Source organism: Polypterus senegalus, chromosome 16 (assembly GCF_016835505.1).
Source record: "Polypterus senegalus isolate Bchr_013 chromosome 16, ASM1683550v1, whole genome shotgun sequence".
NCBI classification, from domain to species: domain Eukaryota; kingdom Metazoa; phylum Chordata; class Cladistia; order Polypteriformes; family Polypteridae; genus Polypterus; species Polypterus senegalus.
In genome coordinates, this window is record NC_053169.1 from 73,386,507 (window position 1) to 73,411,778 (window position 25,272).

General features: G+C 37.0%; 1 protein-coding gene across 1 annotated transcript in view; it reads left to right on the forward strand.

Annotated features, from left to right (window-relative positions):
• rab1ab (RAB1A, member RAS oncogene family b) overlaps positions 1-25,005 on the forward strand; it is a 71,730-nt gene extending 46,725 nt beyond the window's left edge. The window contains exons 3-6 of the mRNA XM_039738786.1: positions 8,175-8,270; positions 16,368-16,463; positions 19,072-19,203; positions 22,265-25,005. Of these exons, the coding sequence (XP_039594720.1) occupies positions 8,175-8,270; positions 16,368-16,463; positions 19,072-19,203; positions 22,265-22,462 (522 nt within the window). The 3' untranslated portion in view covers positions 22,463-25,005. The remainder of the gene's footprint in view (positions 1-8,174; positions 8,271-16,367; positions 16,464-19,071; positions 19,204-22,264) is intronic.
• Positions 25,006-25,272: the final 267 nt, after the last annotated feature.

Below are 25,272 nucleotides of genomic sequence, written 5' to 3' on the forward strand. Positions count from 1 at the left end.
AAGCTGTTCTGCAGACTCAGGGTGCAACAGTGTCAGCTCGAACTATCCGTCGACATCTGAACGAAATGAAACGCTATGGCAGGAGGGCCAAGGGGACCCCACTACTGACACAGAAACATAAAAAAGCCAGACTGGAGTTTTCCAAAATGTACTTGAGGAAGCCAATATCCTTCTGGGCGAACGTCTTGTGGACAGATGAGACCAAGGTAGAACTTTTTGGTAAAGCTCATCATTCTACTGTTTACAGAAAACGGAATGAGACCTACGAAGAAAAGAACACAGTACCTACAGTCAAACATGGTGGAGGTTCTAAGATGTTTTGGGAATGTTTTGCTGCCTCTGGCACTGGATGCCTTGACTGTGTGCAAGGCATCATGAAATCTGAAGACTACCAAAAGATATTGGGGCTCAATGTAGGGCCCAGTGTCCGAAAGCTGGGTCTGCGTCAGAGGTCATCAGTGTTCCAGCAGGACAATGACCCCAAACATACCTCTAAAAGCACCCACAAATGGTTGAAGACAAAGCATTGGAGAGTTCTGAAGTGGCCAGCAATGAGTCCGGATCTAAATATGCTTGAACTTTATGGAGAGATCTCAAGATTGCTGTTCGGAGAAGGCGCCCTTCAAATCTAACAGACCTTGAGCAGTTTGCAAAAGAAGAGTAGTTGGAAATTCCAGTTGAGAGGGTGTAACAAGCTTGTTGATGGTTATAGGAAGCGCTTGATTTCAGTTATTTTTTCCAAAGGGCGTGCAACCAAATATTAAGTTGAGGATGCCAATAATTTTGTCCTGACCAGTTTTTGAGTTCTGTGTGACATGATGTCAGATTTGGCTTTTTTTCTCTGTTTTTTGTGTTGTTCCAATACACATAAAGGAAATAAATATATGTATACCAACACATTTTATATTTGCAACAATTGTCTGGGAGAAATGGTGCATTTTCTGGAAAAATTCCAGGGGTGCCGAAAATTTCGGCCATGACTGTAACTGGTGGATCCAACAGGTGATTTCCGTCTCGGGGTTGCAGTCTCCCTCCATCATCCTTCCCCTTTTCACTTACGGGGACAATATTTACTGATGCACACATATAACGGACAGTAAACGGGATGATGAAACAAAACGCAACTTGGCACAAACACAGAAAATTCCTGTCATTATGTAGCTCCACTACAAAGTTTTTTAGTATTCTAATATTACTGCAGAGTAAACATGACATCTTATTTAATTCCTTGTATCTGAGCATTAGCATGGCAAATGTGAAAGGTTTGGATATCTACTGATTACAACTAATTACATGGAATAAGAAATAAAACTATAATCTTTCGGTGGAGTATTCCTTTAAGAGCTCTTTGAATGTCACAGTAGTTTTAAGGAAGTTTGATGCAAAATCATATTCTGCTTTGCTTCTGTTTTTTCTCTAGTATGTTAGAATTGCTAGAGGTTAAATATGGTGTAAATACCATTTTTTATTTTTAGGCAATGTTTACTGTTGTAATACTGTTCTGCAGTATATTGCAGCTTTTTTATTTGCTTTATTATTTGAAAAGTTAAAGTTGAAATTGCATCTTTTTAAGAATATTTTCACCCTTGGTTCTTCAGACTTGAAATAAATTTTTATAAGCAGCAAACTCTTACGGAAGCTCCGTATTTCTCACTGTTTTTGTTTGCAAATTTGGTTTTACTAGTTACTAGTCTTGATTAATACTAGTTTTGATCTGGCTTCTGACTTGTCACTGATAGTAGCCACTCAGGGAATTTAAATTTACTGACGACCTGCAATGCGGGCAAACCTGTTGTACTGGGTAATGTTTGATCACTGTCAAATAAGAAGGATGAACTGTCCGCTGTTATAGTGGAGCATATAAGTACAGTGACATTTTGCGTTTTACGGAGAGCTGGCTTAAATCTGAAACACCTGACACTTTTTTTAATGTTGGATGGATTTCAGCTTATTCAAGCAGATGGAAACCTAGTGTGATGTGAAAAAAGACAGGAAAGGGAATGGTCATCTGTAGTGAATGAGCAATGGTATAAAAGGGAGCATATTAAATTAAAATTAGTTTCTAATTCAAACATTGAAATTATGGCTTTCAGAATTTGTCCACATTATTTGCCCAGGGAGATGATCGTCCTTAATGTTTATATTCTTCCCTCCGCAAATTGGGGCTCGGCAACAAAAATGTTTCACCCTGTCACACACAGACAGATGACTCATTCTGACCCTGCAGTTATAATATGTGGTGTCTTCAACCATATAACTTTGGAAGAAACTATGACAAATTTCAATCAGTTTGTGTCATGTTCCACTCAAAGAAATAACAAGCTGGATCTGCATTATTTAAATGTCAAAGATGGCTTTAAGTGTAAACTACTGGCACCTTTGGGAAAATCTGAGCACAACCTGATTATTCTTCTTCTTCCCAGCTAAAAGCCTGCTATTAGACAGCAATCTGTTACCACCACCTGATTAGTGAAGAAGTGAAACCTGAAGGCTGACGCACCCAAACTACAGACTGGGAAATGATATGGCAGTCAAATGGCAGTGATAATGGCAGTTTACACAACCTGTGAACTTTTGCGCTGACACATTGGTACCCAGAAAGACAATACAGTAATCCCTCCTCGATCGTGGGGGTTGCGTTCCAGACCCCCCCCGCGATAGGTGAAAATCCGCGAAGTAGAAACCATTTGTTTGTATGGTTATTTTTATATATTTTAAGCCCTTATAAACTCTCCCACACTGTTTATAAATATTCCCCGCAGAGTTATACAGCATAATCACTTTGTATTCTCTTAGATATTAGGTAAGATTCATTGAAATTATGTATATAAACACACTGTTTATATACAGTAAAACCTAAATATTATTTTAAAGATATCGAGTGTCTCCGATATCACATATGTTTACAGCCATTACGATAGACAGGCCACCAGCAATAAATGCATACAATGCAAGAAAAATAGTATACAGTAAATGTGTGTACAGTGACACTGACTAAGTACTGTAAGTAGAAAATTAATTATGGTTACTCATGTTAAACAATGAGTTTAATTTTACTGCACAACAAAGGAGAGCGTTACACCTCTTCCAAAGGAGCCACTTCAGGCGATTGTGTAGCACTGCCGTTGTTCTTCTTCTGGCAGTCTTCAATCCAAATCCCTAAAGCAGATTCCATCCAGACTACTGCCTTATTACATCCACTTACAACTCGTTTTGCACCCTGGTTAAAAGGACACTGCGGCCGTAGATCTTATATTCCTTTCCTACTTTTAAATAAAAGAATCGTAGCCTTCAACAAATCCAAAACGTTTACCTTTTCGGCAATCGTTAACATCTTCTGTTTGCACTTGAGCACGGCCCCTGAAGCAGTAGCAGATCATTTTGGAGCCATAATGAAGGGCTTGACTATGCACAAAGATAAACACAAAAGAGCACAACTCTTTACACAGCGAAACACGTTGATGCTGAATGAGCGAGACAAGACTTCCTGGTTAACACTGCATTCAGCACGCAGGAACATAACTGCGTGCTCTGATTGGTTAGCTTCTCAGTCATCTGCCAATAGCATCCCTTGTATGAAATCAACTGGGCAAACCAACTGAGGAAGCATGTACAGGAAGTAAAAAGACACATTGTCCGTAGAACCCGCAAAGCAGCGTAAAATCCACGTTATATATTTAGTTATGCTTTCATATAAAATCCGCGATAGAGTGAAGCCGCAAAAGTCGAAGCGCGATATAGCGAGGGATTACTGTATGTTGCTTTCCAAGCAATAAACCCTGGATTCCGAAGAGCCTACAAGGTCTCTTAAATTAGAAAACGTGCGCATTCAAATCAGGAGTAGGAGACCCTGAAGAATGCACAGTGAGTGATGAAGGAAAGGAAACTTACTAAGCTAAAATAGTAAACAAACTCGTACAGAATAACATAAATATGTCTGGAAATTACTGGGCATGATGTCTTGACTCAAGCAATCCAGGGCTCCAGTGCTTAAAGAGGATGTGGAAAAGGCTAATGCCCTGAACCAATTTTGTAAGAATTTTTTATTCCCAGTTACCTTCTTCCAATGACCAGTCCTCCCACACCATCCCTACTACATCAACAACTTCCACCACATAAACTGGAATGGCCAGTGAAAAAGTCCACCTCAGATCATCAGATTGTCCTTAATTGAAGATCAATTATGGTGACAACTGAGAAAGCTACAAACTAACAGCTGTGGGGCTAGAAGGAGTCAGTCCTTGAACTCTTAAGAACAGCACTGACCAGCTTTGTGGTATCCTCAATCATCTGTTTAGTCTGTCTCTAAGGCTCCAGAATGTGCCTATGCTGTGGAAAACATCCTCAATTGTTACTGTTCCAAAGAAGGCAGACCCCTCTTCACCTAATGACTATAGACCAGTGGCACTTGCATCTTATGTCATGAAGACAATTGAGAGGCTTTTCCTGGACTATGAGTCCTCTTGTGGTAGACCTGGACCAACTGCAGTTTGCCAGTCGGACAAAGATTAGAGAGTATGATCCAATTATCTTTCTGCTCCACAAGTCTTATTTTCATCTAGACAAAGTTGGCAGCACTGTGAGAATTGTTTTTTGAATTTTCCAGTGCCTTCAGTACTGTCCAGCCCACCCTGCAAAGGGGTATGCTCAGAAATATACAGGTGGATGCGCCTATGGTGTCCTGAGTAATGAACTATCAGTCAGGCAGACTGCAGTTTGAGAATCAAGGACTGTGTTTGTGATACCGATGTCCACAACGCTGGGACACCACAAGAAACAGTCGTACCTTTCCTTTTCCTTTCACTCTGTACACCTCTGACTATAAATATAAGACCAAGTCTTGTCACTTGCAGAATTCTCAGATGACTATGCACTTTTGGAATGTATTGATGAGTGGGATAAAACCAAGTATAGGATTCGCATAGAAAGAATTGTCTAAAACTTAATATTGGCAAAACCAAAGAGAACTGGTCATTGACTATTGGCTCACCAAAGGTCCTTAATGGCAACTGACTATTCAAGGGGTTAATGCAGAGGTGGTGTACTACTACAACTACTTTGAAGTCCACATTAATTACTGATTGTACTGGTCTCATAACACAGAGGAACTATATAAGAAAGGGAAGAATAGGGCTCTTTTATTCCTTAGGAGGCTGTGTTCTTTTAGTGTGCGTAGTGATATCCTTCATGTATTCTTCAATTTTTTGATTATTTTCTACTCTGTGATGTGCTAGGCTGGTAACATCAAGATATGCCCTGAATCATCAAGCTAATTAAAAGGATAGGCTCATTTAATGGACACACTCTGAACCCTCTTGGGAGGTAGTAGTGAAGAAGAGAATTAAAACAAAACTGAGAGGAATTCTGAACAATGCCTTTACATCTTCTCTCTGACACACTTAGATTTAGTAGTTTCAGCCAACTATCTTTTTTTTTAGCAGAAGTGCATCAGGAAATGATACTTGGGCTCCTTCATACCAAAAGTAATATGTTTGCATAAGGCCTGACTATGGCTGTTACTGCCAAGTCAGAATTTCTTTTTAAATTTCTTCCTTTATAGTCATGCTGATGTGTGTTTAGACCATAGTGTGTGTGTGTGTGTGTGTGTGTGTGTGAAATGTTAGTTAATAGTCAGGGTATGTTTCACAAGGTTGTTGTGGTTCAACATCCAAGAGGAGGGGAATGAAGGTTCAGTAGGAGCAGGACCGAATACATGTGTATAAATGTGAGGAAGGTCAGTGGAATGGTGAGGATGCAGGAAGTAGAGATGGCGAAGGTGGATGAGTTTAAATACTTGGGATCAACAGTATAGAGTAATGGGGATTGTGGAAGAGAAGTGAAAAAGAGTGCAGGAAGGGTGGAATAGGTGGAGAAGAGTGTCAGGTGTAATTTGTGACAGATTGGTATCAGCAAGAGTGAAAAGGAAGGTCTACAGTATGGTAGTGAGATCAGCTATGTTATATGGGTTAGAGATGGTAGCACTTACCAGAAAGCAGGAGACAGAGCTGGAGGTGGCAGAGTTAAAGATGCCACGATTTGAATTTGGTGTGACAAGGATGGACATGATTAGAAATGAGTACATTAGAGGGTCAGCTCAGGTGGATGGTTTGGAGGGAAAGTCAGAGAGGCGAGACTGCGTTGATTTGTACAGTAAGTACGGAAAGTATTCAGACCCCCTTCAATTGTTCACTCTTGGTTATATTGCAGCCATTTGCTAAAATCATTTAAATTAATTTTTTTCCTCATTAATGTACACACAGCACCCCATATTGACAGACAAAAAAAGAATTTTTGAAATTGTTGCAGATTTATTAAAAAAGAAAAACTGAAATATCACATGGTCCTAAGTATTCAGACCCTTTGCTCAGTATTTAGTAGAAGCACCCTTTTGAGCTAATACAGCCACGAGTCTTCTTGGGAAAGATGCAACAAGTTTTTCACACCTGGATTTGGGGATCCTCTGCCATTCCGCCTTGCAGATCCTCTCCAGTTCTGTCAGGTTGGATGGTAAATGTTGGTGGACAGCCATTTTTAGGTCTCTCCAGAGATGCTCAATTGGGTTTAAGTCAGGGCTCTGGCTGGGCCATTCAAGAACAGTCACAGAGTTGTTGTGAAGCCACTCCTTCGTTATTTTAGCTGTGTGCTTAGGGTCATTGTCTTGTTGGAAGGTAAACCTTCGGCCCAGTCTGAGGTCCTTAGCACTCTGGAGAAGGTTTTTGTCCAGGATATCCCTGTATTTGGCCACATTCATCTTTTCCTCGATTGCAACCAGTTGTCCTGTCCCTGCAGCTGAAAAACACCCCCACAGCATGATGCTGCCACCGCCATGCTTAACTGTGGGGACTGTATTGGACAAGTGATGAGCAGTGCCTGGTTGTCTCCACACATACCGCTTAGAATTAAGGCCAAAAAGTTCTATCTTGGTCTCATCAGACCAGAGAATCTTATTTCTCACCATCTCAGAGTCCTTCAGGTGTCTTTAGCAAACTCCATGCGGGCTGTCATGTGTCTTGCACTGAGGAGAGGTTTCCGACAGGCCACTCTGCCATAAAGCCCTGACTGGTGGAGGGCTGCAGTGATGGTTGACTTTCTACAACTTTCTCCCATCTCCTGACTGCATCTCTGGAGCTCAGCCAAAGTGATCTTTGGGTTCTTCTTTACCTCTCTCACCAAGGCTTGGCCGGACGGCCAGCTCTAGGAAGGGTTCTGGTCATCCCAAACGTCTTCCATTTAAGGATTATGGAGGCCACTGTGCTCTTGGGAACCTTAAGTGCAGCAGAAATTTTTTTGTAACCTTGGCCAGATCTGTGCCTTGCCACAATTCTGTCTCTGAGCTCTTCAGGCAGTTCCTTTGACCTCATGATTCTCATTTGCTCTGACATGCATTGTGAGCTGTAAGGTCTTATATAGACAGGTGTGGCTTTCCTAATCAAGTCCAATCAGTATAATCAAACACAGCTGGGCTCAAATGAAGGTGATCTCAAGGATGATCAGAAGAAATGGAAAGCATCTGAGTTAAATATGAGTGTCACAGCAAAGGGTCTGAATACTTAGGACCATGTGATATTTCAGTTTTTCTTTTTAATAAATCTGCAACAATTTCAAAAATAATTTTTTTGTCTGTCAATATGGGGTGCTGTGTGTACATTAATGAGGAAAAAAATTAATTTAAATGATTTTAGCAAATGGCTGCAATATAACAAAGAGTGAAAAATTGAAGGGGGTCTGAATACTTTCCGTACCCACTGTATACAGAGGAGAAATGCTGGGTATATCAGGAGAAGGATGTTAAGGATAAAGCTGCCAGAAAAGAGGAAGGCCTAAGAGAGAGTTTATGGATGTGGTGAGAGAGGACATGCCAGTGATGGGTGTGACAGAGCAAGTTGCAGAGGACAGGAAGATATAGAAAAAGATGATCCGCTGTGGCAACCCCTAACAGGAACAGCCAGAAGAAGAAGGAGGCTGAACCATGCTTCAGTCATATGCTATTAAGCTGTTTACATTGTGTTGCTAGAGAAAATTTTGTTTTTGATACATTTATTAAAATACATTAAATTATTCAATTAACATTATTTTTTTAAGATTTCCAGATATTGAGGTACAGTTTTTGTCTGTATTACATGTTTCATGCCTGTCAACATAGAAAAAGTTGTCATTTTTTGTTTTCCTTGCAGGATGACACATATACAGAAAGCTACATTAGTACTATTGGTGTGGACTTTAAAATAAGAACTATAGAATTAGATGGCAAGACAATCAAACTTCAGATTGTAAGTACCCTTTGCTTATGTTCTTGTGCACGACTTGGTTGTAAAAGTTATAACACTTTTTACCATTGTGTAATTTAAATTGCAGATTGTTATTCTCTAACCATGGTCCTTTGCAATTTTCCTGGTTGTAAATGCACAATATCGAATGTAATTGTTAATGATGATTGAATTAATCACCTATTAACGCGACATATCAGGGACAATAAGGTAAAGAATATTATGTTAATAACCATAATGTTAAAAGGAGGTTTCCCCAGCTCTTGTATCTGTACTACTTTTCTGCTAGAGTATACTTCCTATTAAAATTATTTGGTAAGTGTCCAATATCACTGTTATTGTGTACTATTTTGAAACTAAATTCAAATGTATTTGACCATCCCTGTTGTATATCTTGTGAAAAGTACAAAAACAAACTGCTTCTAAATGACACTCATCATGTTTAAAAGGCTTCTTGCACTTTTTGTGTTTCTTGACAGAAAATAATTTATTTCTGAATTTGCTTGCAATTTTCAAGGTTTTCTACTATCAGATAGTGTCATGGCTGCAGTTCAGGCCAATAAAGTAATTCTTAAATTTTTAGTTGTTTCTGAGAAATAAAACCCCAAATGTCATAAATAAAAATGAGATGTGAAGTGAGCCAGCAGATTATGCGGAAAGTTGGGGCCACAAACTCCATCCAGTGTCACTCAAGCCATTTTCTTAATTAGAAAACCAATACTTTTTTTTAATTAATTTTTCTATGATGGACAAAGTTATCTGTACATTTGTTGGCTCACTTTGTATGTCGTCATTGTTTGACTGCTAATTAAGAAAAAAAAAAACAATTGAGGAGTCTGAGTCTTAAATAGCTAGTTAATTATCAGAACAAATTGGTCACTGATTAAGAAAGTGGCAGGAAGGAAATCTTGCAGCCACTGTAGCCCTTCAGGTTCAGAGTTGAACACTCCAGATCTAGTGCATAAGGCAGTTTCCACATGTTTTAATGAAAGTAAAAAGAGTCGCGTCCAGTGGCAAACTAAGATGAAATCAAGATTTTGTGGGATGATTTTTAAATTGGGTATATATGACTTTGCTTTATTTGAATTATTTTAAATTCAGCGTTTTAAGAGCATGCTTTGTGTTGATAAATAAAACTATTCATTTTAGTTGGGCAATTCACAATTAATGTAGGATTCTGTCTAATTTACTAGCCATAATTTTTAAGCGTAGATTCATCTTTCTAATATTACCAGAATAATTACTTGTCAAATGTAACGATAATGCATCTGTTTTAAAGGCTTTGATCCAGTTCATTGTTGTGTTCAGGTTTTATTGAAGGTATGCTTGGTTAATTTTAAGACCAACAATAATATATGTTTGCTTGTCTAATGCATTTTATAGGAAAGACATTAGAACACTCTAGACGAGAACAGGCTATTCAGCCCAACAAAGCTCGACGGTCCTATCCACTTGTTTCTTCCAAAAAAACATAAAGTCGAGTTTTGAAATTCCCTAACGTAGAGTCCCTAAGACTCAGACCAACAGATATGTCAGGACTAATATTACCATCATTCTAATCCTTCAGGCTGCCAGAAACTTTGTGAGACTGGATTGTTATAATTAAAATATAGGATAACTATCTAATATATCTGATGTTATTGTTTGTTTTCTTTTAATGAGTATAATTTGTGCTGGTCCCACTGTTAGCTGTATTGCACAGATTTCTCATATCGGCTATTGCCATTGTGTTAAATGTGGCAAAGTGATTTCCATCCTCTGTTACCTTATCTTGGAGGGACCATTTTTATTACTATTTAATATTGTTTCTTTGTATCAGTATACTGCTGCTGGATTATGTGCATTTCCCCTTGGGATTAATAAAGTATCTATCTATCTATCTATCTATCTTTAAATGATATCACTTAGTCCTCCAGAAATCCGTACCATCAACATACTCTTTTTAATTTTGTAAATCACTTCTATCTTACCTGTTGTAAATGTTTTTCAATGAGTTTTTCCACTGACCACATTTATCACTTCTGGTCTCTAAATACTCCTGGAACCTTAGTTTTGGGATTGTTCCTTTGCCATTCCCTATTGGTCATTTGTATTAAAATTATTTCTCTCTCAACGATCCTATCTGTCTAGGTCAGTGATTCCCAACCACTGAGCTGTGGCACATTAGTGTGCCGTGAGAGATCATCAAGTGTACCGTGGAAAATTATCCAATTTCACTTAATTGGTCTGAAAATTATTATTTATTTACTGCAAATAATTTGTCTTTGTCTATGCGACAGTGACAGGCAGAACAATTAAATACTCTTCCGCTAGGTGGCAGCAGATGGCTGATTAATCTGTGTATCTACTTATTGCCATTCAAACAGTAGAATTAGTGGTGCTTCGGCTGTGACAGCAGTGATAGCGATGGATAAATATCTGAAAAGAAAAAGTACACAATCTGAACTGGGTCCTGGAGAAAATTGTGACCCAGATGAAGGCCCTAGTATGAGTAGTGGTTAGAAGAAAGCAAAAACGGTGAGCTCAAGACAATATAATAAAAGTTATCTTTCCTTTTGGATTTACTTTTACCGGGGAGCCAACTGAGCGGATTCCGTTATGCTTGGTATGTGGGGAAAAGCTGTCCAACAGTGCCATGGTTCCTAGCAAGCTTAAACGTCACTTCAAAACAAGAACACAGACTATTTTATTCAACTTTGTGAAAAGACTAACAAACAGGCAACTTTAGTGAGGAAAACCACAAATATGAATGAGAGAGCTCTCAAAGCTTGCTACTAAGTTGCTGAACTCCTCGCCAAATCAAAACAGGCGCACACGGTGGCAGAGACATTAATACTACCTGCCTGCAAAATCATTGTAAATGAGATGCTCGGCCCTGGCGCTCTTAAAGAAATAGCCTGAGTCCCTCTGTCAAATAATACAATTGCCAGACGTATTGATGACATGTCTGCAGACGTTGAAAGGATTGTTTTGGAAAAGTTGCACGGAGTGGAAAATTTGCATTGCAACTCGATGACTCTACGACCATCAGTGGACATGCATAACTTTTGGCAAATGTGCGCTTTGTAGACGCTGACACCATCAGAAAAAAACTTCTGTTCTGCAAGTAATTGCCAGAAAGAACAACAGGTGGGGAAATGTTTCGACTTGTATCAAAGTACCTTGAACAAGGAGGACTTAAGAGGGAAAACTGCATAAGTGTTTGCACTGATGGAGCAGCTGCCATGTTCAGGTGCACCAAAGGATTTGTAAGAGGAGTGAAAGAGCAACATCCAGATGTTATTGCAATGCATTGTTTTCTGCACCATGAGGCACTTGTTGCCAAGACATTACCAGCAGACCTAGCCCCTGTATTGGACAATGTTGTGTGCATGATAAACTTTGCGAAGACAAGACCTGTAAAAAGTTGAATGTTTGCACCATTGTGTGAGTAAATGAGAGTGGAGCATAAAGTGTTATTGCTGCATAGAGAGGTCCAGTGGTTGTCCCGTGGCAAAGTTTTAGCCTGTGTGTATGAACTGCAGGAGAAACTAAGTGTTTTTGACAAATGAGAGGTGTGATGACGCTAAGTTGCTTTCAAGTGATGAGTGGTGTGCAAGACTGGCATGTCTGGTGGATATATTTCAACATTTCAATGAACACACGGATGCAAGGCTGAAATTAAAACCTGCTTACAAGAGCAGATAAAATAAATGGATTTCTTTCAAAGGTGCAGCTCTGGCAACAACATGTGGAAAGTGCCAACCTTGACATGTTCCCACACATCCAGAAATGGCAAGGTATCAATATTGCTGCACTGTGTGAGATAATAGGCAAGCATTTGGAAACTCTTGAACAGAAGTTGTCATTTTATTTCCGTTCAGTTTCCACTGATTGCCTTGACTGGGTTAGGAACCCATATAATATAGCTCAACCGCTGTTGGAAAGGACATGACTTTGCAGGAGCAGGAGAAAATAACTGTACTGAGAGAAAATTGTGATTTAAAGCTGAGCTTTGCTGATCTACCTTTGGACAGTTTTTGGCTGACTGCTGCCAAGGAGTTCCCCATTCTGCAAGCAGAGCTATTCCAGCCCTGCTCCCATTTTCCACAACCTACCTATGCAAGCTTGGCTATTCAAGCATTACTGCTAAAAACTTAAAAAAAAAAGACTCTGAGCTGTTTAAGATCTTCGTGTGCGTCTTTCTTCAATTCCTGTGTGTATATCAGTGTTGTGTTTAACTAAACAGGTCCAGGTTTCACAATGAGTAAGTAAATTGTGAGTAAATTGAAACTAGAAGATCATTATATTTCATTACATATACTTTTTGTGACATTTTTGTTTGGTGGTGCGCCATGGGATTTTTCTAATGTAAAATGTGTGCCATGGCTCAAAAAAGGTTGGGAAACGCTGGTCTAGGTGAATGTTGGGACCCACTGTGGCTGCAGGTTTTTGTTCTTACCAGCTTCTGTTTTTAGTTGGACTGCTGGGCTAATTAAGTGAACTGTTATTTCCCAAGTTTTGTGGGAATAATACAGAAATTCGAAAACTAAGTATATGTGTGTGTGTGTGTATGTGTATATATATATATATATATATATATATATATATATATATATATATATATATATATATATATATATATATATATATATATATATATATATATATATATATGTGTATATGCATGTGTATATGTATGTATGCATGTGCACATAAAATCCATTGCTGGGGAGACGCCACACATACTGCCCCGCGCATGTTTACTATCTAACTATCTACTAACAACATGCCACCCAAAAAAAAGGGACACGTCAAGTAGGACGAAAGACACAGACACTCAAATCGTATGTAAGCAACATATCCTAGAAGAACGGTCAGCTCAGCAAGTAAACATCAACAAAAGAAAGTCTGAACGACAAAGAAAAATACGAGCAAATAGATCGATTGTAAAAAAGAAAATGAGCGTCAGAATATTCCCCATATTGATTTGGCTCTATCTTCTACTAATTTACCCTTTATCATAAGAAGGCGACAATTTCCAGTTACATTAGCCTTTGCCATAACAATTAATAAAGCTCTAGGGCAAACCTTCGAAAAAGTTGCCATTTACTTGCCAGAACCAGTATTCAGCCACGGTCAGTTATATGTTGCATTGTCAAGAGTTGGAAGTTTTACAGATGTTGTTGTCACCGTTGTAGATGGTCCTGAACAAGAGTGTTTACAAAAAATGTCTATAATGAAATTTTATTGAAAAATTTCCTGAGGTAAAAAAATAAAAACATTTTCCTAAATATCTTCTTCAGATATTGTGTATTACAGATTGTTATAAAGTTTTACACTAAGGCAATATTAATTATATTAAATTCAATACATAAGACACAATGTTCCTCCATATATCAAGAGTGAGCCTGATATGGCCGTGCAATATGTAACAAAGAAAATGGAAAAGGTAGGTGCCATCTCTGGGAATGGAAACCACTCGGTAAATGACAGTTCTTTGATCGATGGTGATCACCTCGATAGACATGTTAATGCGGGTACGGTTGGAATGATAAAGGAAATGGGTACCTGAACAATGTAAAGTAAGTCTAAAATACCTACACAATAACTATAATTGTAATAAATGAACAATAAAACAGCGGAGAAGCCGTGGATTAAATAAAAAGGCTGTAGTTATCAGCATGGAGACGTGAATCCCGTGGCGAAGCAAGGTAGGGAATGTAGAGACTGGAGCAATGGACGGCCTTATATAGGCAGGCAGCCAACAACGTGGGAGGCGTTGGGATGGGGGACCCAACACCTCCTCACACGGTGACCTAGCTTCAGGCTATGGACGTATATATGTACGTAAGTAGGATTCAGTTAGCGTTTGGGAAACCGCGTACAAATTTCTTGAAGATGGGCCCATAAGTAACAAAGACCGTTGAAAACTTCAATATGGCGGCCGACAGTGGCATCATACTACTGAAATAAGTACCAAATTTCAATTAAGTAAGCTGTATGGAATGAGCCTGCCAAATTTCATAGATATGTATATATATATATATATATACACATATATAGATATATATAGATATATAATATATAGATACTTTATTAATCCCAAGGGGAAATTCACTATATATATATATATATATATATACACACATATGTATATGTATATGTATATATGTATATGTATATATGTATATGTGTATATATATATATATATATATATGTATATGTATATATATATATATATATATATATATATATATATGTATATATGTATATGTATATATATATATATATATATATATATATATATATATATATATATATATATATATATATATATATATATATATATATATATATATATATATATATATATATATATATATATATATATATATATATATATATATATATATATATATATATATATATATATATATATATATATATATATATATATATATATATATATATATATATATATATATATATATATATATATATATGTATATATATATATATATATATATATATATATATATATATATATATATATATATATATATATATATATATATATATATATATATATATATATATATATATATATATATATATATATATATATATATATATATATATGTATATATATATATATGTGTATATATATATGTATATGTATATATATATATATATATATGTGTGTATATATATGTATATATGTATGTATATATATATATATATGGATGGTAGCCATGGGACAACAGGGACCCAGACCTATGGAAGGTTAGCTACTACTGTCAGTAGGGCAACTCCTCTGTTGCAAGGCCCATATGGGATTTGCAGAGGAGCTGCCAGTGAGAAAGAAGTCACCAGGCGTTTTAGTAAAGAACGTTTCCTGTCAGTTGATGTTAACTTTGTTTTAATGGATTTATTTATGTGATCATTTTAATCCTAAATTTGTTTATGAGATGCACTATGTTGGCCCAAAATTGTGTGACTGTGGAGCGTGGAATGGGCTTATAGAGAGTTTTCTGTTTTTTACTTCAGTCCCAGTACTGAGGTCCAAATTCTGATAGATGGCATAGGCTAAAATTGTAGTACTAATCCAGCACTAGTTGCAATACACAATTGTGGCACACCATTCTCCTGAATGTTTGGGAGAAAATATTAGAGGCACTACCACCCCCTCAGTATTAACAACACCCAGGTCAACAGGATGTATAGTTTCCAAAACCTGGGTCCAAATCACAGAGAACCTAACCTGGTCCAAGCAAGCAAATACCTTGGTAAAGAAGGTGCAACATTGTCTTCACCACCTCATAGATTTCAGGCTGCTCTCCCAATTATTAAAGGATTCTGACGAGGAAGTATTAACTGCATGGTTTGGGAGCAGTGTGCAGCAGGACCACAAAGGTCTTCAGAGTGGTCAGTTGAGTGCATCACTAGGTGTGCACTCCCTAACTTCAAGGACATTACTCAAGCTTTGTGAGACCAAAACGACAAAAATCATCAATAATACCAGCCATCCCAACAATGGCTTCTTTTCTTTATTGCAGTCAGGTAAACACTAGCACAGCCTTAAGTCCAATTCAGAAGGACTGAGGATGGACTTTTTCCATGCACATCTTGAATTAAGGTGTTTAGCACTACATAATGCCCTATCATTTAACTCTTAACAATTGTTTGTTTATTAAGTTCATTTATTTAGTTATTATTTATTATTTATTACATATATTCTATTAAGCATTGTTGATATTTAAGTCCTGTATTATTGTTGTCCCTTCTTAAGGTGCAGTCACTGGAGTTGAGAAACTAAGTATTTCACTGCATATTGTACTGTATGTATAATTTATATTGTACAAGTAAAATTTGATTTGAAAGGATTGAGCATGTTCAGGAAATGTATGGTTCCATGGATACCTTTGGCATTTATTTATATATTTAAAAAATCATTTGATACAAATGGAGCAGATTTCCAAAATGCTAATACATTTTTATAATATAATGATGTGCACCAGAATGAGTAATTGCTGCTTGTATTAGAAATAATGATATTTCTGTTATGATAAGGAACATTTTTCCTACATGCAATGTTAAATTTGTTTTTTCTGCTTATAGTGGGACACAGCAGGTCAGGAAAGGTTTCGAACAATCACATCCAGTTATTACAGAGGAGCACATGGTATTATAGTAGTTTATGATGTTACAGATCAGGTAAGAATGTGTTTCAGTATATGAATTAATGTGACTACATGATTCTGCTTATCTCCAAGTATATGCACGAAAGAGTAGTCCAAAAAAATGTAATTCCTTATGGTATTTTTTTTTTTTTCTCATCCTTACTAGGTGAAATTATTGAATTATCTTTTAAAAGTATCTTAAATTGATGTTTGTAATGTAGTATGTAACCCTTTAATTTTTTACTTCAGAAACTTCAGGGGCCTCGTGCATAACACCATGCGTAGAATTTGCACTATAACATGACGTAGTTAATAAAGCCGAAATGTGCTTATGCACAAAAAATTCCAGATGCAGGAATCTGTGCGTTCGCCAACTTCCACATTCTTCCAGTACATAAATCCTGGTCAGCGTGAAAAGTAACGCTTGTGCACGTGCCTGCTGTTCCGCCCCACCTCCTCCCAGAATTACACCTCTTTGAATATGCAAATCAATATAAATAGCCATTAAGATCAGCCTTCTGTGAAAAGACAATGGGAAAAGCACGGGGGAAAATAAGAATTTCAGTGAATACCAAGTGGAGGCAAGGAAAAGCATACTATTTGTTGGTTTAACAGTAGTATAAACAACAAAAGGAAGTCAATCGAGTGACAAAGCGTGTCGGAGAAACTCGAAAGCTCAAGTTCACAAAGTCGCACAGTGCAGGAAATAAAAAAGAAGTTGTCACATATCAAAGTCGCCGTGAAAAGCCGAGTCGTAGCCCAATGGCTGAGTGTCATATGAAAGCTTATTAGAGTACAGAGAAAAAAAAATAGGCACACAGTGTGGAAAAAAGCACAAAATTTCCACTTTAATCACATAGTTTATTTTGTCGTTAAAGTAGAACATCATAAACTTCATCTTAAAATTGTTTAATTTATTAGTTTCTCAAATCCCATCGTAACTAAAGTAGCAAGTTAAATGCTTTGTTTTGTATTTGATCTTCTATGTGCTGTGTGTGAATCACTACGTGCTTCTTAAACAGGCTTTCTCTTCCTCCGACAGGACACAGAATCCATTACATTCGTGATATTACAGCTCTCTGAATAACTAAAATATTGAGATGTATATGTTATATAATTTTCATGGTGATAGGAGTTAAATCGTGTTATTAAACATGGGAACACGGTGGTGCAGTGATTGTACATGTCTCAGATGCTTGCTGCGCCATGTGCGACCTTCGATGAAATGCTTTAGTACAGAAGTACTGTCTCTTTCAAACGTACAAACCTCCAATTCCTGTCCATACTTTTCTTTCTCCAAATACCCAATCGCCACACAATCTGCTCTGTAATAGACATTAAGCCATATGTAAGCTTAGAACTCCGATTCTTCAAACTTTTTAAGGAATATTGAAATATCTTCGTAGTATGTATTTAATTATTCTGTCCATCTATCCTCCTAGTATTATGCCAGTCCCAGTAAGAATATAGCGTGAGGCAGGAACAATCCGTGAACAGAGCGCAAGCTAATAGCTAGCGCTGCGGCACCATGTCCTTGCATGTTTAATTATTGACAATATAGATTATTTAAATGAAGTTAGTTTTATCAGTATAATATAATAAACATATTTTGCTGCATTTCATCTTAAAAATGATATCGTCATCATATGTAAATACGTGCTTTATGAAGTGCCTCAGGTTGTGCAATACTGTAACTGTAGTGCAAGTTTACAGTGAGGTAATTCTACTTATAAGTACAGACAGTTTCATCCTTGTAGAACTCTTTCTGAACCGCAAGGTCCGTACAGGAAAGGCTTTGAAACGTTTGCCGTGTGAAAGCAGTTCAATAGACAGCATGTCTGAGGCAGCGTGTGCTTGATGCTGTATACCGATAATACTCTTTCTCAGCGTCTGTAGATCTTTTATTCCCCACTCAGATACAGTGATATAAATATTCTGAGTGGTGCAGTGAGAGTAATATGGAAAAAGATGATCCGCTGTGGCAACCCCTAACGGGAGCAGCTGAAAGAAGAAGGTGGTGCAATGAGAGTAATAACGCTAAAGCAGCTATTGTATTTAGAATAGTTTGACTATTCTGTGTACCATTTTATTGTTACTGGTCAATTACAATCAGATGTGTTAAACTAATAAACAATATGCAGTTAATTTCAGGGATTTATAAAACCGTGTCTGGGATGTTGATCTAAAAAAGAAGATAACCACACAGGAACAGTAGCACTGCTTTGATGCTGGATGCCGCAAAACCAAGTGCAGAACTTGGGTACAACAGGGTATGAGGTACCGTGAAATATGCATGGCTTTACGGCAAGTTTAGGTTTTATACATCGCGATTTGAACGTAGAAATGTTCTTACGCAACATTTCTGTGCGTGTGCACCGTTTATACATGAGGTCCCAGGTGATTTGAAGGACTTTTATTAGACACTAAATTTCCATCCCTGCTAATCCAATTCATGTTTCCAGGTGGCCTCATCCTGTCCTGGTAGAACTTGGTTTAAAACAGGAAACAGAACTGTTGGGGTATCCAGGCCCATCGTTTACACAACAGTCCTCAATACCAGCACCATGTACTAAAAATATTATTCTAATATGTTGTAATGTACTTGTAAAATTTATATATTTTGTCTGCCTTTGTTCATCTAGGAGTCATTCAACAATGTTAAACAGTGGTTACAAGAGATTGACCGCTATGCCAGTGAAAATGTAAACAAGTTATTGGTAGGAAACAAGTGTGACCTTACAACAAAGAAGGTTGTCGACTACACAACGGCAAAGGTATAAAAAAAATATGGCAAATTTCTAAGTAAAGACATTTTTTTCCCTCAGCTTAACTTTGTATTTATATATTTATTTATTGTATTTGTGCAAATGTTTGTCTGTTTACATTTAAAGGCATTTTTTGAGAGTATTATTCAGTATAAAAATGCAAATTAAATAACTGGTAGCTTAACTTAATATGAAAGCTTTTGCACATATTAATCCTTTCCATTAATTTATCTGTGATGCACATTAAGCTTACTTGTCTATAGTTAGTGGGTGCTGCCCAATTACCCTTTTTATCTAATGGGATAATATTTTCCCATCCTTTAGAATTTCCTCAGTATGCAGTGATTTCCTAAAAATATGGAGCAAGGGTTTATGTATGTATTCACTAACCTCCTTAATCTCTTGAGGATAAATATTTGGTTTTAGAGGTGTGTGATATTGGCAAAAATATCTCAATATTTTCTGGGACTTTAACGATAATGATTATTAGATGTTATTTTGTGTCCTTTAAAAACGTGTTTGTAAATGTCTTATTGATCTAGCTTAGAGAGGATATTAATTGTAGCTTACTAATGAGATTAATGGAAACAACAGTTAATACTAGAATCAATAGAAAATGACTTCATCTCTGAGAATTTTGTGTCTGACTTCAGTTGCCTCATTGGGGGAAAAGTGAGCAGGCTGCCTGCTGCCAGTGCTGATTGACACTTTTGCAAAACAAAGACGACAATGAGGAGGTGAAAGGGAATTTAAGGTGGCCCGGCATCACAAATATTTTCGTAGTCTTCTGAGATTCTAGTGTTAAGGAAAACAGTTTTTATTTATTTACTCAAAACCTGAAGTAAAATAACAAAACCATTAAAATTACCAGTTAAAGTATTACTGAGATCAAACAGTGCAAGTATGAGTAAACCATTTCAAAGTGGCCTACAGAATTTACACAAAAAATGCACTAAGACCAACAAAACAATTATAATGACCCTTAATGTAAATATGATGAATCCAACGGGAATAAAATACTAATCATAATTGAACTACAGGGCATGAACATTATAGTCTGGATGAACATAAACTGCTCTGCTGTAAGATGAATTGTGCAGCATTCAAACGAACGAAAATCTAATATACTTTACTATAGTGTAAAAAAAACAAAGTTTTCTCAGATACTGCACTGTCATATTTTACACAAAAATACAAAAAAAACAAACCCATAACATTTTTAAACAAATTACTTCCTTCAATTTCTGGTCAATATTGTACAAAGATGTCAGAAAAAAATAAAACAATTTTTAAATTCTGCTGATGAAACTTCAAGTTGTGTGATAGAAACACAAGCATTTGGCTTCACAGCATTACGGTTGCATGTTACAACAGTTCCTCTGCTGCTGAAAGCTCTCTCAGAAGGGCTGCTTGAGGCAGGGATGCACAGGTACTACTTTACAAGTTTCCCCAATTTAGAAAAAATATTCTTGTGTTTTTCAGCAAGTCGATTTATATCACTGTCCACCTCAGGTATCATCAATTGGCTCTTGATCTCATTATCAATGGCAGTGTGCAGAGACTCTCCTTCTCTGAATTCCTTTTTTTTGTTGCTCCCTCCATTTTGTTATCACAGTGGGGCAATGAGGTGGGGATCTGTTTGAGTGTTTTAAATAATGAAAGAAAAAAAAAGTGCTTTAGAATCGAGGACCCCCAACCAAGACAGCTTGCGACATAAAATGTGTCCGATAGGCATATGCTACTTACGAAAATAAAAATAATCCATTCAAACCGATTTTATATGTTTGACATCTCTGCAATCTCCATAACTTTCCTTACTACCTCCTTAGTAGTCGCTTTTACTGCATAGAGGTTATCTACTTCCTCAATTGTGAAAACTTCATAAAAATGCAAGCTTAGAGCATTTGCTATTTTACTTTCTGTTTTTTTTTAATTCTCCTTTACTATTCCTGATATACTTCATCTTCTCCTTGGCTGTTCTTTTTCTACTAAAATACTATAAGAATCTCTTTGGGTCATCATTCGTTTTATCTGCATTATTTCTGTAACTGCCTTTGAGCTTTCCTATTATTCTTTTAAATGTTTGACCTCATGTGCTGAGCTCTCATACATCCAGAGATTCATATTGGTGTTACTTGACTTTTACACCTTATACATCTTTTTTTTTCCAACTCTTTATTAACCAACTGTAGAGTTTTTATTTTTTATTTTCTTGCTTATTCCAAATTTTGGGAAGAACCTGTCCTGCATTATATGTAAAATATTTTTAAATGTGTTCCACTGCGTTTTGACTGTTTCTACACTTAAGTTTATCCATTTTTAGATTGCACTGTATTTGTTCAAAATTTGCTCTACAAAATTTAAACCTTAACAGTTTTAGTCTTTGTATCTGCATTCTGCCAAAACATATACTAGGACCGCTTGACCCTAGATTTTCAATCACCTCTACACCATCAGTTCTATCCTGGTTATTGCAAAATACTACATCTAGACAAGCTTTCCCCTATGTTGGTGCTTTAACATACCATGTTAAAAAACAGTCACTGATTATGTCTAAAAATTCCAGCTGTTGTACTCTGCTATTTGCAAGGTTAGGCTAGTTAATACTGAGGAAGTTAAAGTCCCCCTTGATTATATCTCCCTGTAAACTTGCCATTTTGATATTTAAAAAATGCGCAATGAGATTACATAAAGGACACTTGGGCCAGATCTTCTAGTTCTCCATTACAACGCAGGCCAGCCAACTCCTTCTCCATTTCAGCAACCCTGAGCTTGAAGTGCTGGATCAGCTGACATCTTCTGCAGAAACAACCTTCAAGGTGGACTGACTCATCCCAAGAATTCCAACATCCAAAAGAGCTTGTGTTGAACTGGCTTCATTTTTAGAAATAAATTCTCAAGGTATGGCAGCTTATTTTCTCATTAGCTGCTGGATATGGTAGAACCAAAAGGAAAAGTTTATATGAATGCACTGATGGTAGAACTTTCAATGTAGCTCCTATTAACTTTTGTATTTTTCAGAATTGCCAGCAGTTTGTAGCTTTTACTTAAAAATGTTCTTGCCTTTCAGGAATTTGCAGACTCTCTTGGAATACCTTTTTTGGAAACCAGTGCAAAGAATGCAACAAATGTTGAACAAGCCTTCATGACAATGGCTGCAGAAATTAAAAAACGAATGGGTCCTGGAGCGACAGCTGGTGGCTCAGAAAAACCGAACGTCAAAATTCAGAGCACTCCAGTCAAACCATCTTCTGGTGGTTGCTGCTAAGGCTGTCTTCTCCCTCTTTCTCCTCCTCCTCCTCCTCCTCACAAGTCTACAATGTAATAAGCCCAAGTGTAAGAAACGTTGCCTGATTTGTACTGTATGTAGCTCGCACTACTACAATTCTACAGGAAGGTCAGCAGTTTAACCGGCCATTCCCTGTTGTTTTTTTTATTATTTTTTTTAATATCATCAGCTCTTTTGGTCAAGATGGCTAACTTCATTTCCAGAAGTGTTTTAATCATGTATGTGTGCCGGTTTATAAAAAAAAAAAAAAAAAAAAGATAATGTGTGAATATCTCATTGCTCAATTTCTACAAAACAATTGTCTGTGCTTTTTAAGGTTTTTTTTTCTTCCCTGTTTTGTTTTTCTTGAGTGTTATTCCTGGCATGTTTAAGTGTCCGGTTATGTCGTCTGAAGATGAAGTTCAGCCATGGTCCACTCAACAGCAAAGCAGCGTTTTACCATCTGTGGCATCAGGTTTAGTGACATGTTATATATGTAACATCTGATTTGCTAGTCCTTTCTGTAGAGAGAAAATGAAAGAAATTACATTATCTGATCAGTAGGTTAACTTCATAATCTCTGCATATAATTTGTGACTGCAGATTTGTAATTTGTTGCACAATATGTAACATTAAACAACTGAAGATATGTTAAATAAATATTGTACTTACTGGAATTACTATAAGACTGTATGATGAAACCACCAGTTTGCAATTCTTTGTGGTATGTAGAATACATTTTGTGTGTTTTAATTATTTATTCAACATTTACATGACAGTTAATGTACCAGTAATTTAGACTGTTGGAATGGCCCATTACCTCTGGATATCTAATTGAATGTGGCAATGTCCAAATTGCTCTACAACACTATGTTCCTTTTCTTAATAAAGGCAACCTGAATTCAGTTTTTAACAAGCTGGAAAACATGTAAAAGCTAGCCTTTTTTGTTAGTTTTTCTACACACTGTTCTTGATGTGAAGTATAGCATGTAGACTAACTTGGTTTCTGCTGCTGTCATAACTGATGTCTGTTCCCTCTTCCCTGTAGATGTTCTGTGGTAGCTGCACTGGCAGCGTTTCTTCGTTGCTATCCAGCTTTCTTTTTATGTTGAATTCATCTGAGTGAGTGAAGGTGAATGCAGGGGTGCTTCTGTCTTGTGATACCTCACAACTCAGGTCTCTAAAATTGCACATCCCTTAAGAAGATATTGTTCAATCCAGTAACGTCTTAATTCAGAAGGTGCTGTTTTCAATGAATGGTAACATTAAATTATACTGCAGATTTCATTAGATGTTTAGTATTTTTCTAATTGTGTAGCATTTACTAATATCACCTTATAAGCCAACATTATTATCATTGCCTAAGAGGGTTATTGAAGTAGTGAACTAAAATGTAAAGATGTTCTGGAAAACACTGCAGATGTGATCTGCTAAACACAAACAAGGCCGTTGCACATCAATCTGTTTTTCTTCCACTGATGACAGGTTCCTTCTTAAAATGGCAACTTGAATTGGCTGGCTATGTTAGAACAGGTCAACATCCCATCCCAATGTGCCTCCATGCCTTTGGGGAGACTAGTATAGAGAACTGTCCAAATTCAGTATGCTGCATGCATTAATTTTCACGAAAATGGCAGTTTCCTTCTTGTACTTTGTATTTTAGTAAAGGCTTAACATCATTGTATTGAATAATTTGCTAATATACAAGTACTGCACTCAAAACTTCAAAAAAAGCTGTAGTCTTTCAATTGTCTGTTGTGATGACTTGTATGGGTATTTTAGGGGGTCTCAAAAGTTTTCCAACATTCCAACAACTAGAGTAAAATTTCAGTCTGTTTGTTATGAAAAGCAAAGGTGAGAAGAAGCAGACTTATTCCCTGTATGTTGTTATTTACTTATATACCGTGCCATTAAAAATTTTCACTAAATTCATACCGCCAAGGCTGTTCATGTATTATGTTACAGATAAGTCAAAATATGAGTACGTCATTGTGGGTTGTGTGTCACTTCTCTATAACATACCACTCTGTAGTGTCAAAGTGGAATATTTACCTGTAGTTTAAAATAAACAGAATGGTTTTGGTTTCGAAGAGTGTCCCCTTGCCCTTCCTATGGCATTTCTGAATTCAGTTGAGGTGCACCAGGTGGAAGTTAGTTGACATAACCTGAGATCCCACAGTTGGATGTTTTTCACCACAGAGATGCAACTGTTAACACAAAGGAAATCCTAAAGGCCTGTGGAAAAGTTTGAAACAAATGGAAGGTTTTAAATGGTCCAGGAACACAATCAAGTCAATCACTAAAAAAGTAGAAAGAACAGAGAACTGCAAGAGCGGACTGTACTCCTGAGCTGTCACCAGCTGACAAGGACTTTGCCATATGCAGTATCTATGGGACATTGGCTTTGTGGCAGAAGGCACACCTGCATGACAACATGCATAGAGTTTGCAATTCTTGTGATGTGTAACAAAAGTTTCAGTTTGAGAAATTAAAGTGTCATTTTAAAATAAAAGCAAAGACCAAGCGGTGGTGCAAAAAAAAAACGATCACCCAAACCGCTGCCCAGCATAGAACAGACGTAATGAAAAGACACGTCTATGAGGAGGCCCTGTTACAGTCTGCCAGCACAAATACCCTGGATAGTTCGGTCAAGCAGCAAGAGCGGCTTAAACAAAGAGAAGGGCAAACTTCAGAAAATTCACCCACTGAAAAATAAGACCTAAAAAGTGAGTTCCCATTTAGAGAGCTTTACTTTCAGTGTGTGTGTGTCGCTTTACAATTAAACAGCACGGCTCAGTTTGTTGTAAAAA